The sequence below is a fragment of the Carassius carassius genome, chromosome 37 (assembly GCF_963082965.1).
Source record: "Carassius carassius chromosome 37, fCarCar2.1, whole genome shotgun sequence".
Classification (NCBI taxonomy): Eukaryota; Metazoa; Chordata; class Actinopteri; order Cypriniformes; family Cyprinidae; genus Carassius; species Carassius carassius.
In genome coordinates this window covers 27903628-27923351 of record NC_081791.1, presented here as the reverse complement: position 1 = coordinate 27923351, position 19724 = coordinate 27903628, and the positions used below count along the sequence as shown (strand labels likewise).

General features: G+C 33.3%; 1 protein-coding gene across 1 annotated transcript in view; it reads right to left on the bottom strand.

The window, feature by feature from the left end:
* The window catches only part of LOC132117622 (N(G),N(G)-dimethylarginine dimethylaminohydrolase 1-like), a 60629-nt gene that overhangs the window by 14957 nt on the left and 25948 nt on the right, over positions 1-19724 (bottom strand). Inside the window, exons 2-4 of the mRNA XM_059526955.1 lie at positions 4142-4241; positions 2833-2906; positions 179-298 (exon numbers count right to left, since the gene is read on the bottom strand). Of these exons, the coding sequence (XP_059382938.1) occupies positions 179-298; positions 2833-2906; positions 4142-4241 (294 nt within the window). The remainder of the gene's footprint in view (positions 1-178; positions 299-2832; positions 2907-4141; positions 4242-19724) is intronic.

Here is a 19724-nt window from a genome sequence, read left to right as displayed (position 1 = left end):
TCAATTTTCAGTATTTCAATGATTTGCAGTTAATTATTTCCTTCTTAACTCTTTAAATTGCAGTTTTGATAAGCGTCCTACTGAATTTATGTGTCTGAAGGTGAAGTTTACTGTCATCCCTGTAGGTTTGCCTGCAGCTCAGGTGTTGTTTTTTGGACACTTTCAGGTGTGTTTCTACCTTCAGGGCTTTCTGCGCGGCTTCGCTGGATCCGATGGCGATGAGACCTGGTCCTGCCATGCTGCAGAAACTCTTCAGATGCAGTGCGTCCTGAACAGGAACCGTGGACACGGCATAGTCCTGCAAAACGGAGTCGGATCGGGACACACATCAGCACAAAAGCATTTCGGCTCAAACTGGAGAAACATTCGCTCATAAAAACAGAATGAAAATATTGTGTAGGCTACTCTGAATAAACTACTAGCGTATTAGCTCAGTGGGTAAACAAAGGCGAAAAAACAGTTCAGTTATTGGAAAAAAAACACCTAAAGCTTTCCAGATCTTGGAAGGAGGACAAATGCGTTTAGAGATTCTTGAGGAGAGAACAGGGGAACACTTTTGTGTGTAATACTGTGGTATACATCCAGTCTTACACTCACTTAATTCGTCTGACAATTCATTCATATAGACATTAAAAAGAGCTAGTGAAAGTAAACCTCCTTGCTGCACTTCATTACTCACTCTAAATTCATTTGATTTACAATAACCCTACTTTCTCTGATTACTTAGATACTTTGATTAGTTTACCATTAGGCACGTCCCTTTGTCTTAGTTTACTGAGTAACTTTTGATGATTATCTCTATTGAAAATTTTATGAACATCAATAAAGATGATTATAACAGTGGAATTTTGTCTTTTATACAGTTCTACTACTTCCTTCAGAGCATATATACACAAATCAGTAATATGGTGAGCCTTAAAACCAAATAATTGTCTGTGGTGTCAAGATAAACACCTAATCGATCTAATAAGATTATTTTCAAAACCTTTGACACAACACAACAGATGGGATACTTGGCAAATGTCACGACTTTCACTTTGAATTTCAGATAGACAGATGGATTGTCAGCTATACAGACAGACAGATAGACAGATAGATAAGAGACAGACAGACAGACAGACAGATAGAGACAGACAGATAGAGACAGATAAGAGACAGACAGACAGATAGATAGACAGATAAGAGACAGACAGGCAGACAGAAAGATAGACAGATAAGAGACAGACAGGCAGACAGAAAGATAGACAGACAGATAGATAGACAGATAAGAGACAGACAGAAAGATAGACAGATAAGAGACAGACAGGCAGACAGACAGACAGACAGAGACAGACAGGCAGACAGACAGACAGATAGATAGACATATAAGAGACAGACAGACAGACAGAAAGATAGACAGATAAGAGACAGACAGGCAGACAGACAGACAGACAGATAAGAGACAGACAGGCAGACAGACAGATAAGAGACAGACAGACAGATAGATAGACAGATAAGAGACAGACAGACAGACAGATAGATAGAGACCGACAGACAGATAGACAGACAGACAGATACGAGACAGACAGACAGACAGACAGACAGAGATAGACAGACAGATACGAGACAGACAGACAGACAGACAGACAGATAGACAGACAGATAGACAGACAGACAGAGACAGACAGACAGACAGATAGAGACAGACAGACAGACAGATAGAGACAGACAGACAGACAGACAGACAGACAGACAGACAGATAGACAGACAGATAGAGACAGACAGACAGACAGACAGATAGACAGACAGAGACGGACAGACAGAAAGACAGAGACAGAGACAGACAGACAGACAGACAGACAGACAGACAGACAGACAGACAGACAGACAGACAGACAGATAGATAGATAGATAGATAGAGACAGACAGATAGAGACAGACAGACAGACAGACAGATAGACAGACAGAGACGGACAGACAGAAAGACAGAGACAGACAGACAGATAGAGACAGACAGACAGACAGATAAGAGACAGACAGACAGACAGACAGAGATAGACAGACAGATACGAGACAGACAGACAGACAGACAGATAGACAGACAGAGACAGACAAACAGATAGACAGACAGACAGACAGACAGATAAGAGACAGACAGACAGACAGACAGATAGAGACAGACAGACAGACAGACAGATAGACAGATAGAGACAGACAGACGGACAGACAGATAGAGACAGACAGACAGACAGATAGAGACAGACAGACAGATAGAGACAGACAGATAGAGACAGACAGACAGACAGACAGACAGACAGACAGACCGATAAGAGACAGACAGACAGATAGAGACAGACAGACAGACAGACAGATAGAGACATACAGAGAGACAGATAAGAGACAGACAGACAGACAGACAGACAGACAGACAGATAAGAGACAGACAGACAGACAGATAGAGACAGACAGACAGACAGACAGACAGACAGATAGAGACAGACAGACAGACAGACAGACAGACAGAGACAGACAGACAGACAGACAGACAGATAGAGACAGACAGACAGATAGACAGATAGAGACAGACAGATAGAGACAGACAGACAGACAGATAGAGACAGACAGACAGACAGACAGACAGATAGAGACAGACAGACAGACAGATAGAGACAGACAGACAGAGACAGACAGACAGACAGACAGACAGACAGATAGAGACAGACAGACAGACAGACAGATAGAGACAGACAGACAGACAGATAGAGACAGACAGACAGACAGACAGACAGACAGATAGAGACAGACAGACAGACAGACAGATAGAGACAGACAGATAGATAGATCAGACTCACCTTGAAGGCGTCGGCCAGGATCTCTGCTCCTCTCTGATTGGTCCTCTTGGATAATCCCACAAAGAATTCTCTACCTGAACATCAGACACATTTACATTCACCCGCAGCAGCTGATCTGTTCATACACATTAATGAGTGCTGCTCCAGACAACAATTTGGATTGTATCTAGTTTCCGTCTCTGATCAAAGGAAACCAGACTCATTTGCAAAGGGACATCAGTTAAGGCTTCTTAACGACTCTCTGAGTTCACTGGGTTTACTTCTACCTCGATGCCTCTGAGGCCAGTGAGAAGCTTCAACATTCAGCTGTATAAAGAGACTTCATGATTCCTTTAAAAATACAACTGAGATCAGTTTCTCACATGTTCTGGTGTAAGAGTTTAAGTTTGCGCATCAGTAGTTCTGGTCTGATCTGTGAACAGTGGAACGTGATGGTTGAATCCAGAACAATAGTCAGAAACGTGGGAGATACGAGCTTCAAGACGCTAGAAACAAGAAATGATACTGCCCGAGAACTACTCCAGCCGAACATCTCCGGACTCAATTAGCTGTACAACTGCAGTTTTCCAGCCACCGCTCAAGGTGACCCAGATTGAATTCAGGGAACCAACCAGACACAATGTACATTTCCACAGCAAGTAGAGCTAATTCACAGCTGCGGGTTTTAGAAAGAATGTCTCGAGTGCAGTTGTGTTTCATGTAAACATAGAGCAATGAGTGTTTTTTTTTTCATAGTTAACTCTTTTCCAGCCATTAGGACCATAGGAAGTGATGTCTACTTCATCTATGTTTTGAATGACAGTGCAATAAATTACATTTGAAAGTATACAGAAAATATTTATTTTAAATTGCAATAATATTTCACAAAATGTACAGTTTTTCTGTATATTTGATCAAATAGATACAGTCTTGATGAGCATAAAAAAATTGCTCAACTTGTTTTTGTTTTTTAAAACGCTGGCAGGGAAAGAGTTAAACATGTAAAAATAATCATCACAGATTAATGCATCTTTGATCAGAGGAGTCAAACAGTCTGAGACTCTGTAAAATACTGACTATTCTGATTTGTTTCTAGGTGACTAATCAAATATAATCAAACGATGCTCATTAAAACCATGCTGGAAAATATAATGTTTTAACTTTTCACAAAAATCGTCCTTCAATCGTGCTTCAATTTGTATGCATAACACAGCATTGAAATAGAAATAAATGCAAAACATCTAGGTATATATCTATTTGTCTGATTTGAATTGGCTGATGCTGCCACATAGGGCTGTTCAATAAAGGTATTATAAGCTAAATTTGGTACCTGTGAACAGGACGTCTCCTCCGTCCAGTGTGGCTGATTCATCGCTCATCTCGACTATGTTAAGACCAAGCTGAGTCAACGCAGCTTTCACAGCCTCCGTCTGAAACAGAAATACATTTACATTTATTCATTTTGAAGAAACTTACAAAAAACACTGCATAAAAACCACACAAAATACAATGTGTGGCTGTGGTGAAAGTTGTGTTCACATAGAAAGTAAAAAAAGAAAAGAAAATACCGTTATGAATATACTATAACAGTCTCTCTTTCTTTAACAACTACAAAAGGCTTTTAATTTAACACTTTTTATTGATGCTTTTCAACAACAAGGAGCTAAAAAAGGAAAAAAATACCATAATCAACACATGAAAACACTATAAAAAATAAATACACAATAAAAAAAAATACTATCAAATCTGAATATTTACAAATAATACTATAAAAAATGTAAAACAATAATATAAAAAACTATAAATTGTAAAAAAAAAAAAACAGATATTAACAAGAATCTGAATGGAAAAATAGCATTCAAAGAAACAAAAAATGTTAAAACACATGAGGGCCAAAAATCTACCTGATTTTGTTTGCTCTGATCATTTTTTCTTAGTTATGTTTTCTTAGTATCACATTACAAAAAAACATACATTTTCCAAAGATGTGCATCATCAAAAGAATCTGTACAGGAATACAATTAAATAAAACAAGAGATATATCACAAACCGAAAATAAGCACTTATTTTTATTAATCAGGTTACCAATCAGTCCACATGTCAAACTGATGGAAATGAACTAATTACACAGTACACCACACTTTCAACTAACAGTCCGAAAAAGTGACTATTGCAACATCACGATGGTGTAAGAAATCAAACCAAACTCCGCCCTCGTAAAAGCAGAAGCGCTCTTGTTAATCCAGTCCAGGAGGAGAGTGTTGGCCTGCAGGGAAGAAGCCGCGGATGACATCATCAGCAGGGGCCGAGGGTGATGTCATGCTGAAGGAAACATGTAAAAGGTTTACGAGGAGAAAGATTTAGAGGAAGTGAGGTTCGTGTGTGAGGTTTACAGCTGCTTTAGCGGCTCTCTGGGGTCTGGATCTTTTGAAGGATGAATCAGTGTTTCCACAGCGATATCTGGAGATGAGGTCACCGCGGACTCTGCTTCCCCTCGCTGCTGTCGCCAAGCATGATGTCATCCAGGTGTTTATTACATAAGTGAAGACTCAAAAGCACACAAGAGCAGCTCAACCAACACAGACAAACTGCTGTTTATACGTATGTTTTGGTCTAACATTAATGTCTCAGCTTTTTAATAAGTACAAAAGTCTTGTGATTAGTTTTGTGATTAGACTTTTTATTTATAAATGTAATTTATTTATAAACTAAACAAATATACCATTATATACATTTTAATTCATTTTGTATATTTTTATTTCTCTCTCTTTTTCTGTCTCTCTCTATATATACAGTATGTGTGTGTGTGTGTGTGTGTTTGTGTGTGTGTGTGTTTGTGTGTGTGTGTGTGTGTAAGAGGCCAGAAGAGACCAGAAGATATAGATATATATATACACACAGACACATATATATGCTGTATATAAAAAAACAGGAATATCAAAAAATATAAAAACAATTCAATAATAATAGTAAGAATAAAAAACAATAATGATAAAAGACACAAATCTGGACTAAAAGGTGAATAGCCAAATAAAACAAGTTAAAGAAAATAAAGATAAAGAAAACAATAATAAAAAATATACAGAAAATAAATAAAATACATTTACAAAACATGCGTTTAATTAAAGTGTCAGTTCACCCTAAAATGAAAAAATATATAATTTACTATAACCAAACCTGTATGATTTTTTTTTTCTGCTCAACACAAAAGAAGTTATTTTAAAGAATGTGTTTTTTTTTGCTCTCTAGACTAATGCAGTAGTGAATGAATAATGGTATTGAATTAAAATATCTTCCTTCATGTCTTTACAGAAGAAACACATACATTTGAGACTTCAGATTCAGATTCAGAAAATTATGACAGGTTTTTCATTGTGTGAATTATCACTTTCATGTTCATGTATCACAACAGTTAATGTTCTGCCACAGGTCTGTGTGTGTGTGTGTGTGTGCGCGCATGCGTGAGATGGTCTGTCTGTCTGTCAAACACACATCACCATCACAACAACATCTCATCAGACAACACTGTGGAAGCGTCACATGTCAGAGGTCAAAGGTCGAATGTAACCCCTGGCCACACTGAGATCATGGTTTGCCTTCTTTCTCTCTGACGCGCTGACAGATGGCTTGTTATAGTTCATGACACAGATGTTCCTAAGTCAACAATGCTGTTCACTATCAGTTTATCCAGTTATGAAAGTAAACTATTTTTTAACGACACACTATTATGTAGCTATTTGTATAACTACTGAATTAATTAGTTAAAACTATTATGAGATTAAAATGTTGGTTGGTTTTCTTCTTTTAATAGATTTAAACATTGGTGTGTTTTGTTTAAGTTACAGATTTAAACGTCGGTCCGTTTTGTTTAAGTTACAGATTTAAACGTCGGTCTGTTTTGTTTAAGTAACAGATTTAAACGTCGGTCTGTTTTGTTTTAGTTACAGATTTAAATGTCGGTCTGTTTGTTTAAGTAACAGATTTAAACGTCGGTCTGTTTTGTTTCAGTAACAGATTTAAACGTCGGTCCGTTTTGTTTCAGTAACAGATTTAAACGTCGGTCTGTTTTGTTTCAGTAACAGATTTAAACGTCGGTCCATTTTGTTTCAGTAACAGATTTAAACGTCGGTCTGTTTTGTTTTAGTTACAGATTTAAACATCAGTCTTTTTTGTTTTAAATCCGTGTATCATTCGTTCTTTCGTTTTTCTAATTGAAACCAAAAATGGAAAAATAAAAAAACGACTTGTTTTTTAAAAATCTGTTTCCAAAACGAAAATGAAAAAACGGATAAAGATTCGTTTTCCGATTTTCAAATTTGTGCTAATATCAAAAATAAAAAAAAACGGATAACAAGCGTGTGTGTTTCACATTGGTGTTTTCGTCTGATGCTAGTTAGTGACGGTCGTTCTTGAATGATTCGGTCATTTTAAACGAATCTTTAATGTGACTCGGGAAGAACGAGTCGTCTCTGGGAGTGATTCGTTCAGTCGCGCATGCGCAAAATTCTATAGTGTCTGTACAGGAATAGTCTAGTTCACCTGTTTCAGTCAATGCAGTGGGTGCCGGTGTTAGAGAATTGATTAGTTCATCTCTTGAGTCTTTCGGGTTTTCGAGTCACTCCTCACGTGACAGACCCATAAGCTTTGACCATAGACTGGAGTTACCCTGGCAACAAATCTCTGTGTATATTATTATTATTATTTGTCTTTATGATTTTAAGTGTATTGCCTTAATGTTTTAATGTTTGTATTGTTTAATAATTATAATAATAATAATAATAAAGACTGTATAAAAGGCTTTATCCTATCATTCGTTCTTTTGTCACGTGACGTGACAGCATTGGATAGATGAATTTACATGCTTCCTTACAAACAGGTGCCTAATCATTATTATTATCATCATCATTATTATAATTATTATTTACTCTTACAGATACTGCATTTCTGAGCTTACAGTTTATAAATGTACAAATTTCTGTCATAATGGTTATTTTCTATACACTGAATGTTGTAACAAAGGTAATAAAGAGTACTTATTAATGAACACATATGATTATGGTGGGTTTAATTTCCTTGATTTCTCTTCTTTGAACAACACTTTCAAAATTAATTGGATAAGACAGTGTTTGTGTAATCCAAACTCTATATGGATTTTTATCCCCAATGACTACTTTTCCAAATTAGGTGGTCTCCCTTTCCTATTGATCTGTATTTATAATATTGCTAGAATCCCTTACAATTTAACCAAATTTCATAAACAGGCATTACTTGCATGGTCATTCATTTTTAAGCACCTTTCAGCCGTACTTCATTTGGAAATTTGTTTTGGTTGTTTCCTAGTTCTTTAACTTGGAAGGTCTTATTTTAATTCACAAAAAAATTCTTATGTAAATGTAATTTTCCAGTAACTCCCAAAGAATTCTCCATCATCATGGACACTATTCCTAAAGGAGTTGTTACGCTTTCAAGGGACTCATTAGATCATCCAGCACTTTATCTTTATCTTTACACCCATTTGAAATCCCAGTAGGAAAACTATGCTTTTTGTTACATGAAAGTGAAAAAGTGATGTGACATTCAGCCAATATGGTGACCAATACTCAGAATTTGTGCTCTGCATTTAACCCATCCAAAGTGCACACACACAGCAGTGAACACACACACACAGTGAACACACACACACTGTGAACACACACCCGGAGCCGTTTTCATCATTTATGCTGCGGCACCCGGCGAGCAGTTGGGGTTCAGTGCCTTGCTCAAGGGCACCTCAGTCGTGGTATAGCCAGACCAAGACTCGAACCCACAACCCTAGGGTTAGGAGTCAAACACTCTAACAACTAGGCCACGACTTTGTCCAGTATCCTTCATCACGTAACTATAAGATTAGATCACTTTTTCAAAAGGAGCATGTAACGACTCCATATGTGGTGTCTTATTGGAGGAATGTGGTTGATCATATTGATGAGAAAAAAGTATGGACTCTGTCTTTGGAATATATAATAACTAACAAGGTTAGAGAAATCTCATTCAAATTGTTACACAGATTTTACCCAGCTAAAGTGTTTTTGAAAAGGTTTAAATCAGACATAGATACAAGCTGTTGTTTTTGTGGTGACCCTAATGAAACTGATATACATATCGTTTGGGATTGTCCTCACACACAGCTATTTTGGAATGAATTCTCTAATGTTATCTATCGCAGTGTGCTACAGGGTTTCTCTTTGCTTTTTAAGGATGTACTGTCTGGCTTCTTTAATATTCAAAAAGACAAAATTTATGTATATTTCATTATTAACCAATTATGACTTCTTGCAAAATGTCATATTCACCGCAGTAAATTCACTCATCAAAATCCATTATATATTGTTTTTTGTTTGTTTTTGTTTTTTTAAAAAGAGGTTCAACAGTATATCCAAACTATTTAATCTTCCAAAAATCTTAAGGCTGTCAAAAATTTTTAATCTTTTCAATGCTATTTAATCTTTTTAATATATTTTGTTAAAGTTTTCGATTAGTATTATTTATTTTTATGTTTACATACGTCTGTAAATGGTGCTTTGCATATAATGCCACTTCTTTGTATGCAATATTGACATTACCTATCTGTACTTTTATCTTTCGTAAATTGGCATTAATCAAATAAAAAAAGAACTAATCAATTCTCTTTCCGGTGAACTAGAAAAAGGTGAACTAGAACCATATGCGACTGAACGAATCACTCCCAGAGACGACTCGTTCTTCCCGAGTCACATTAAAGATTCGTTTAAAATGACCGAATCGTTCAAGAATGACCGTCACTAACTAGCATCAGACGAAAACACCAAAGTGAAACACACACGCTTGATATCCGTTTTTTTATTTTTGATATTAGCACAAATTTGAAAATCGGAAAACGAATCTTTATCCGTTTTTTCATTTTCGTTTTGGAAACAGATTTTTAAAAAACAAGTCGTTTTTTTATTTTTCCATTTTTGGTTTCAATTAGAAAAACGAAAGAACGAATGATACACGGATTGTTTTAGTTACAGATTTAAACGTCGGTCCGTTTTGTTTCAGTAACAGATTTAAACGTTGGTCTGTTTAGTTTTAGTTACAGATTTAAACGTCGGTCTTTTTTGTTTTAGTTACAGATTTAAACATCGGTCTGTTTAGTTTAAGTAACAGATTTAAACGTTGGTCTGTTTAGTTTTAGTTACAGATTTAAATGTCTGTCTTTTTTGTTTTATTTACAGATTTAAACATCGGTCTGTTTTGTTTTAGTAACAGATTTAAACATTGGTCTGTTTTGTTTCAGTAACAGATTTAAACATTGGTCTGTTTTGTTTTAGTTACAGATTTAAATGTCAGTCTTTTTTGTTTTAGTTACAGATTTAAACATTGGTCTGTTTTGTTTCAGTAACAGATTTAAACGTCGGTCTGTTTTGTTTCAGTAAAAGATTAAATGTCGGTCTGTTTCGTTTAAGTAACAGATTTAAACGTCGGTCTGTTTTGTTTTAGTTACAGATTTAAACGTCGGTCTGTTTTGTTTAAGTAACAGATTTAAACATTGGTCTGTTTTGTTTTAGTAACAGATTTAAACGTCGGTCTGTTTAGTTTCAGTAAAAGATTAAATGTCGGTCTGTTTTGTTTAAGTAACAGATTTAAACATTGGTCTGTTTTGTTTTAGTTACAGATTTAAACGTCGGTCTGTTTTGTTTCAGTAACAGATTTAAACATCAGTCTTTTTTGTTTTAGTTACAGATTTAAACGTCAGTCTTTTTTGTTTTAGTTACAGATTTAAACGTCGGTCTGTTTAGTTTCAGTAAAAGATTAAATGTCGGTCTGTTTTGTTTAAGTAACAGATTTAAACATTGGTCTGTTTTGTTTTAGTTACAGATTTAAACGTCGGTCCGTTTTGTTTTAGTTACAGATTTAAACATTGGTCTGTTTTGTTTTAGTTACAGATTTAAACGTCAGTCTTTTTTGTTTCAGTAACAGATTTAAACATCAGTCTTTTTTGTTTTAGTTACAGATTTAAACGTCGGTCTGTTTAGTTTCAGTAAAAGATTAAATGTCGGTCTGTTTTGTTTAAGTAACAGATTTAAACATTGGTCTGTTTTGTTTTAGTTACAGATTTAAACGTCGGTCCGTTTTGTTTTAGTTACAGATTTAAACGTCAGTCTTTTTTGTTTCAGTAACAGATTTAAACATCAGTCTTTTTTGTTTTAGTTACAGATTTAAACGTCGGTCCGTTTTGTTTTAGTTACAGATTTAAACGTCAGTCTTTTTTGTTTCAGTAACAGATTTAAACATCAGTCTTTTTTGTTTTAGTAACAGATTTAAACGTCGGTCTGTTTTGTTTTAGTTACAGATTTAAACGTCAGTCTTTTTTGTTTCAGTAACAGATTTAAACATCAGTCTTTTTTGTTTTAGTTACAGATTTAAACGTCGGTCCGTTTTGTTTCAGTAACAGATTTAAACGTCGGTCTGTTTTGTTTTAGTTACAGATTTAAACGTCGGTCTGTTTTGTTTTAGTTACAGATTTAAACGTCGTTCTGTTTAGTTTAAGTAACAGATTTAAACGTCGGTCTGTTTTGTTTAAGTAACAGATTTAAACGTCGGTCTGTTTTGTTTTAGTTACAGATTTAAACGTCGGTCTGTTTAGTTTAAGTAACAGATTTAAACGTCGGTCTGTTTTGTTTTAGTTACAGATTTAAACGTCAGTCTTTTTTGTTTTAGTTACAGATTTAAACGTCGGTCTGTTTTGTTTTAGTTACAGATTTAAACGTCAGTCTTTTTTGTTTCAGTAACAGATTTAAACGTCGGTCTGTTTTGTTTAAGTAACAGATTTAAACGTCGGTCTGTTTTGTTTTAGTTACAGATTTAAACGTCAGTCTTTTTTGTTTTAGTTACAGATTTAAACGTCGGTCTGTTTTGTTTTAGTTACAGATTTAAACGTCAGTCTTTTTTGTTTTAGTTACAGATTTAAACGTCGGTCTGTTTTGTTTTAGTTACAGATTTAAACGTCAGTCTTTTTTGTTTCAGTAACAGATTTAAACGTCAGTCTTTTTTGTTTTAGTTACAGATTTAAACGTCGGTCTGTTTAGTTTAAGTAACAGATTTAAACGTCGGTCTGTTTTGTTTAAGTAACAGATTTAAACGTCGGTCTGTTTTGTTTTAGTTACAGATTTAAACGTCGGTCTTTTTTGTTTTAGTTACAGATTTAAACGTCGGTCTGTTTTGTTTTAGTTACAGATTTAAACGTCAGTCTTTTTTGTTTCAGTAACAGATTTAAACGTCGGTCTGTTTTGTTTAAGTAACAGATTTAAACGTCGGTCTGTTTTGTTTTAGTTACAGATTTAAACGTCGGTCTGATTTGTTTTAGTTACAGATTTAAACGTCAGTCTTTTTTGTTTTAGTTACAGATTTAAACGTCGGTCTGTTTTGTTTTAGTTACAGATTTAAACGTCAGTCTTTTTTGTTTTAGTTACAGATTTAAACGTCAGTCTTTTTTGTTTTAGTTACAGATTTAAACGTCGGTCTGTTTTGTTTTAGTTACAGATTTAAACGTCAGTCTTTTTTGTTTCAGTAACAGATTTAAACGTCAGTCTTTTTTGTTTTAGTTACAGATTTAAACGTCGGTCTGTTTTGTTTTAGTTACAGATTTAAACGTCGGTCTGTTTAGTTTAAGTAACAGATTTAAACGTCGGTCTGTTTTGTTTAAGTAACAGATTTAAACGTCGGTCTGTTTTGTTTTAGTTACAGATTTAAACGTCGGTCTTTTTTGTTTTAGTTACAGATTTAAACGTCGGTCTGTTTTGTTTTAGTTACAGATTTAAACGTCGGTCTGATTTGTTTTAGTAACAGATTTAAACGTCGGTCTGTTTTGTTTTAGTTACAGATTTAAACGTCAGTCTTTTTTGTTTCAGTAACAGATTTAAACGTCAGTCTTTTTTGTTTTAGTTACAGATTTAAACGTCGGTCTGTTTAGTTTAAGTAACAGATTTAAACGTCGGTCTGTTTAGTTTAAGTAACAGATTTAAACGTCGGTCTGTTTTGTTTTAGTTACAGATTTAAACGTCGGTCTGTTTAGTTTAAGTAACAGATTTAAACGTCGGTCTGTTTTGTTTTAGTTACAGATTTAAACGTCAGTCTTTTTTGTTTTAGTTACAGATTTAAACGTCGGTCTGTTTTGTTTTAGTTACAGATTTAAACGTCAGTCTTTTTTGTTTTAGTTACAGATTTAAACGTCGGTCTGTTTTGTTTTAGTTACAGATTTAAACGTCAGTCTTTTTTGTTTTAGTTACAGATTTAAACGTCAGTCTTTTTTGTTTTAGTTACAGATTTAAACGTCGGTCTGTTTTGTTTTAGTTACAGATTTAAACGTCAGTCTTTTTTGTTTTAGTAACAGATTTAAACGTCGGTCTGTTTTGTTTTAGTTACAGATTTAAACGTCAGTCTTTTTTGTTTTAGTTACAGATTTAAACGTCAGTCTTTTTTGTTTTAGTAACAGATTTAAACGTCGGTCTGTTTTGTTTTAGTTACAGATTTAAACGTCAGTCTTTTTTGTTTTAGTTACAGATTTAAACGTCAGTCTTTTTTGTTTTAGTAACAGATTTAAACGTCGGTCTGTTTTGTTTTAGTTACAGATTTAAACGTCAGTCTTTTTTGTTTTAGTTACAGATTTAAACGTCGGTCTGTTTTGTTTTAGTTACAGATTTAAACGTCGGTCTGTTTAGTTTAAGTAACAGATTTAAACGTCGGTCTGTTTTGTTTTAGTTACAGATTTAAACGTCGGTCTGTTTAGTTTAAGTAACAGATTTAAACGTCGGTCTGTTTTGTTTTAGTTACAGATTTAAACGTCAGTCTTTTTTGTTTTAGTTACAGATTTAAACGTCGGTCTGTTTTGTTTTAGTTACAGATTTAAACGTCAGTCTTTTTTGTTTTAGTTACAGATTTAAACGTCGGTCTGTTTTGTTTTAGTTACAGATTTAAACGTCAGTCTTTTTTGTTTCAGTAACAGATTTAAACGTCGGTCTGTTTTGTTTTAGTTACAGATTTAAACATCAGTCTTTTTTGTTTTAGTTACAGATTTAAACGTCGGTCCGTTTTGTTTCAGTAACAGATTTAAACGTCGGTCTGTTTTGTTTTAGTTACAGATTTAAACATCAGTCTTTTTTGTTTTAGTTACAGATTTAAACGTCGGTCTGTTTTGTTTTAGTTACAGATTTAAACATCAGTCTTTTTTGTTTTAGTTACAGATTTAAACGTCGGTCCGTTTTGTTTCAGTAACAGATTTAAACGTCGGTCTGTTTTGTTTTAGTTACAGATTTAAACATCAGTCTTTTTTGTTTTAGTTACAGATTTAAACGTCGGTCCGTTTTGTTTCAGTAACAGATTTAAACGTCGGTCTGTTTTGTTTTAGTTACAGATTTAAACATCAGTCTTTTTTGTTTTAGTTACAGATTTAAACGTCGGTCCGTTTTGTTTCAGTAACAGATTTAAACGTCGGTCTGTTTTGTTTTAGTTACAGATTTAAACATCAGTCTTTTTTGTTTCAGTAACAGATTTAAACGTCGGTCTGTTTTGTTTTAGTTACAGATTTAAACATCAGTCTTTTTTGTTTTAGTTACAGATTTAAACGTCGGTCCGTTTTGTTTCAGTAACAGATTTAAACGTCGGTCTGTTTTGTTTTAGTTACAGATTTAAACATTGGTCTGTTTTGTTTCAGTAACAGATTTAAACATTGGTCTGTTTTGTTTCAGTAATAGATTTAAACATTGGTCTGTTTTTTTCAGTAACCGATTTAAACATTAGGCGTTTTAGTAACAGATTTAAACATCGGTTTGTTTAGTTTTAGAAACAGATTTAAACGTCGGTCTGTTTTGTTTTGGTTACAGATTTAAATGTTGGTCAGTTTTGTTTCAGTAGCAGATTGAAACACCGGTCAGATTCGTTTTAAATGTCAGATTTAAATGTCACGTTTAAATGTTTTGTTCTACTACAGGTTTAAACATTGGTCAGTTTTGTTCTATTAGAGATTCAAATTTGTTCTATTGAAGATTTCAAATTTTTTTATTTGTTTATTTATGAATTTATTTATTTGTTTACAAAAACAGTCTAACTGAACACTTACATTTTAGTTTTAAAAAACTCATTAAGATTTGTTGAACCAAGTTCTTTAAAGTTTTTCAAAATCAGAAAACAGATTAAAATAGTCTAAATAAACAAGGTAAACTGTGCATGCTCTCTCTCTCTATATACACGTATGTATATAGATTTAATAATCTAAATGAATGCCACTGTTAAAACAAAACAAACAACATGAATAACAAAGCTGTTTCTGTGTGCAAACATTAAAATGTGAATGTTAAAGCGTCTGCCACCACCTATAATCAATTTCCTTTAATTTAATCCTGGTATTTCAATCTCAGGAATTCTGACTCATGGGTTTTTTTATCCACACTCGATGTGGAGCTCACCCTCCTCTTTGTCCTTCATTGACTCTCTCTGTGTCTCATTGTGTCCCGACACGCTCTGGCAGTCCCTGGATTCCACCTGCATGCATCAGCGCTGGTCATTATCCAGCGACTCCTGCGGGACGAGGGCCACATTCCTGCCATTCCACTGTGCATGAGCGCAAACGGCCTCTAATGTCACGCAAAGCGGCTCTCAGCGGATAAAGTGTCCAGTGGACAGTGAGGAATAAATGGCCTACTGTACCCAGAGATGAGATTAGAGTCCACAGAGACATCCAGCACTCCTGCCGAGTCACTGAGATCTGTGTCAGAAAAACCACCCTGATGCTTGAGTGGACATTGAGGACCTAAATGACTCAATTGCAATAAAACAGTAAATGATGCATGCTGAACAGGGTGTAAATGAATCAATTACAATTAAATAATACATTTTGTGTCCTGAACAAAGAAAACCTGATTGCCCAACAGCCATTAAAAAATGAAATAAAACAAAATTCAGACCAAATACTGAATGTTTAAAAAAGTATATATATACACACACACACACACACACACACGCATGCACACACAAATAATACATAAATTAAATAATATAAAAAATAGCTTTTTAAAAAAAAAACATACAAAAACTGAAGGCAAAAAGTATACACAAGTAATAAAAAAAATACATTATATGATAAATAAAAGATATAAAATAAAAAGTTATCATATTAAAATAATAATCAAGGGAGAAAAATCTAGTGAAAGAGTGAAATCGAAAAAGAATAAATTAAATATGCAAGAAGTCATGCCAAAATAAATAAATACAAAAAAATTACACTTCTTAATGATTCTTAATGGATTAAAAAATATTATAATAAAAGCCAGAAGAAATGCAAAGGCTGCACTAAATGATAATAAAGGAGCTCAAGCTAATGGAAAAACTTAACACACATCTTAACATCTGCAGACATGAAATGAACTGAAAACAGCTTCCTAAGCAGAACTCAAGATAACATCAATCTCGTTTAGAAGAAAACAAGTGAACAAGACTGATGTCTCACAACAGCTGCTGAAACTAATGAGGCACGTTTAACGTCTGAAATAAGTGTTCACGGTCAGCAGAGCGTCCATCCCCTGATCAACACATCTCTTGCAAAACACCTCGTTTATATGAGAAGAAAAATTCACACCACAAGGTGAAGTCAAAAAGAGTTAAACTAAACGATAAAAAAGGTAAAAAAATAAATAAAATTAAATTAAATACTAAAAGTAAGAATATAAAACAATTACATTTAAAAATGAAAAGAAAAAAAATCTGTCTAGAGAATAAAAAATAATAAAAATAAAACAATCTACAATGCTATAGAATATTATAAAATATAATATGAAATGTAAAACTTTTTTTTTAATTTGTGACTCTAAAAATAAAAACCGGTTATAAAAAAATACATATTAAAAAGTAATATATAAAATAAAAACTACTTTAGAGCAAAAGAAAGTCAAAAGAATAAAATGAAATTAATAAAATAATTTATAATACTAATAAAAGTTCAAAAACAATAAAAACAAAGTCAAAAAGAAGATTTAAATAAAAACAGAAAAAAAATTATAATACAAAAAATAGAATAATATTACAATAAAATTCTAAAAGAAAAATAGAATAAAAATTGCAAATATAATAAAAAAAGAAAGAAAAAAACACCAAAAGTGTGAAATAAAAAAAAAGAAAAACTGATTAATTTATACACACACACATATGTATAAGTCAGCAGATTCCAAACAACAAACTCCAGAGAAAGGCCGCCGTTACCATGGAAACCAGCACACAGCGTTCCGAAATGAGGCATTAAACATTCCGTTTCCCAGAATTAATGTGTCAACCAATAAACGATGGAATGACAGAAATGTATCCGATCACGGTTCTATAACCCCAGAGAAACACGAGGGCCGGAGAGATTACGAGAGTCTGGAGAAACATACACATCTGAAACCAACACAAACAGCAGGAAAACTAAACATTCTTCCCAGACACCTCCAAAACCCCATGCTGCGCTCGGGACACGACTGGCTGTAAATATTGATCCAGATCCGCAGGAATGGAGACTCCACAAACATACAGCTGCTCCAGACTCAATCTATCACACACACACACACACACACACACAGCTCTGATAAATAAACACAGCGATCCGGGACACACGGCGGTTGATGCACGGAAAGTTTCGAGGTTTGGATTTAGGGTTAAAGGTCAGAAAAACATAATAAAATGTCAACTTTCTCATCATTTAACTCGGCCTTATGTTACTCCAAACTTGCTTGACTTTCTCTCTTTCACAGAACATGAGAAGAAGATAAGACATGTTTTTAACCATTTCAAGATCTCACAATAAACAAATCACAAAATTCACTGCAATAAGCACAAACCTTCATCAAGATTGCAGCGTTTACAGAAATATAAAAATAAATACATAAATATATTTCATTATTTTTCTAATTATTCTTTATAAATCTTTTAGTTTATATGCATTTATCACCGTATAGTTTTTCATTATACATCATATATATTATGTATATATAAAACATTTTAACAAATATTGAGAGAGATAAAATGTCAATTAAAAAATAATTAATAATTAAAATAAATATTTAAAAAGATATTACAAACAATAAATAAAACCACAAAACAAAATTACTAAAAGTTTAGCTAAAATTGTATAAAAGAAATAAAATATGAGATGAGATAAGACTTATATTACTAATACAGTTTACATAATAGAATTTAAATAAATGTAAACAAACAAATAAATAAATATATCTCAAGATGGCAGACTCGACATGAATGTATATATACAGGTGCATCTCAATAAATTAAAATATCATGGAAAAGTTCATTTATTAATGAGTAATTAAACTCAAAACTCGAGAAAACTTGTGAAACTTGTGTATTAAATAAGTTCAATGCACACAGACTGAAGTAGTTCAAGTCTTTGGTTGTTTTAATTGATGATTTCGGCTCACAGTTAACAAAAGCCCATATATATCCATTAATACAGCAGAATGAATGTGTGTGTGTGTGTGTGTGTGTGTGTGTGTGTGTGTTTCTGAATGTGTGTGTGCTCTTGTTTTTGTGTCATATCAGGACACAACTCTGTATAATGACATGGGTATGACACAGGTATTACAAGGAGAGGGTGACTTCTGAGGACATTACCCATGTCCCTATTTTTCAAAACACTTATAAATCATACAGAATGAGTTTAGGTGAATTCCTGATGAGAGAGAGTAAGAATGAACAGAGCATCAAAGCCATCAGACTCACACTCCCTTCTGCTCAAGCTCCTTTCTCAAACCATTGAGTCACATAAACATGGGTTTGAAGAGAAAACACTCACCGAAACTGAGCTGCAATGTAAAAAAGGAACGATATCTGATGTTACTGAACCAAATTACTTCTACTTTAGTGTTTCACAGAATAAAGAAAGTCAGAGAGGTTTGGACACGAAGGTCTGCAAAAGATGACACAAGTTTAACACAAGGCTTTGGAAACAGGTCTGTGGAGAAGTTTAGAGAAAAACAGGGTAAACATTCCACACAAAAAAAATAAGAATCAAGTGAATACATATTTCCATAAAACCATAAAAAAATAAAATGCATAAAAAATGCCAAATGAAATAAATTGTTAGCAGAAGAAAAATAATAACAATAATAAATCTTATTTTATTTCAGCTGCCAAGGCAACATTTCTCATTTTAGTTTACTCCAATGATGTACTAAAATAAGCAAACCTAAAATAAATATAATAAAAACTGTAGACAAGAGAAAATCTAATAAACATGATTTAAAATGTGATAATTTCTAAAGCCTTAACTAAACTATATATATATATATATATATATATATATATATATATATACACACACACACACACACACACACACACACACACACAATGGTATCTTGACATTAAAATAACTGTAATAAATAAATGAATTAATAATGATTAAAATAAATAACGAAAGATATTTAAATAAATAATAAATCTAACAGTACAGTACTATAGTGAAGAAAATTTATATTTTGAACATATAAACTGTATAAATCCTGTCTTTATTCATGAACATATAAATCTGCCTTTTTAGTTTTAAGATTGAGATGATCATTAACTAAAATAAAAAAATACAATAAACTTTTTTTGTCGCTTGAAATTAATTTCATCAACTAAAATAAACATTTAATATAAAAAGACCACTTCTTGTAATTATAACTAAATCTAAATTACCTAAAACTAATAAAAAAAACAATTATAGAGATATTTAAAATAACAATAATAATACAATTAATGATAAAAAATTACACACACAAAAATTTAAATGCAAACAATATGTAACAAAAATTCCGGCTTGGAATGATAAGGTTCTATCTGCATTCTGAGCAGTTTGGAGATTTTGAGCTCCAAAGTTTTGGCGTTCC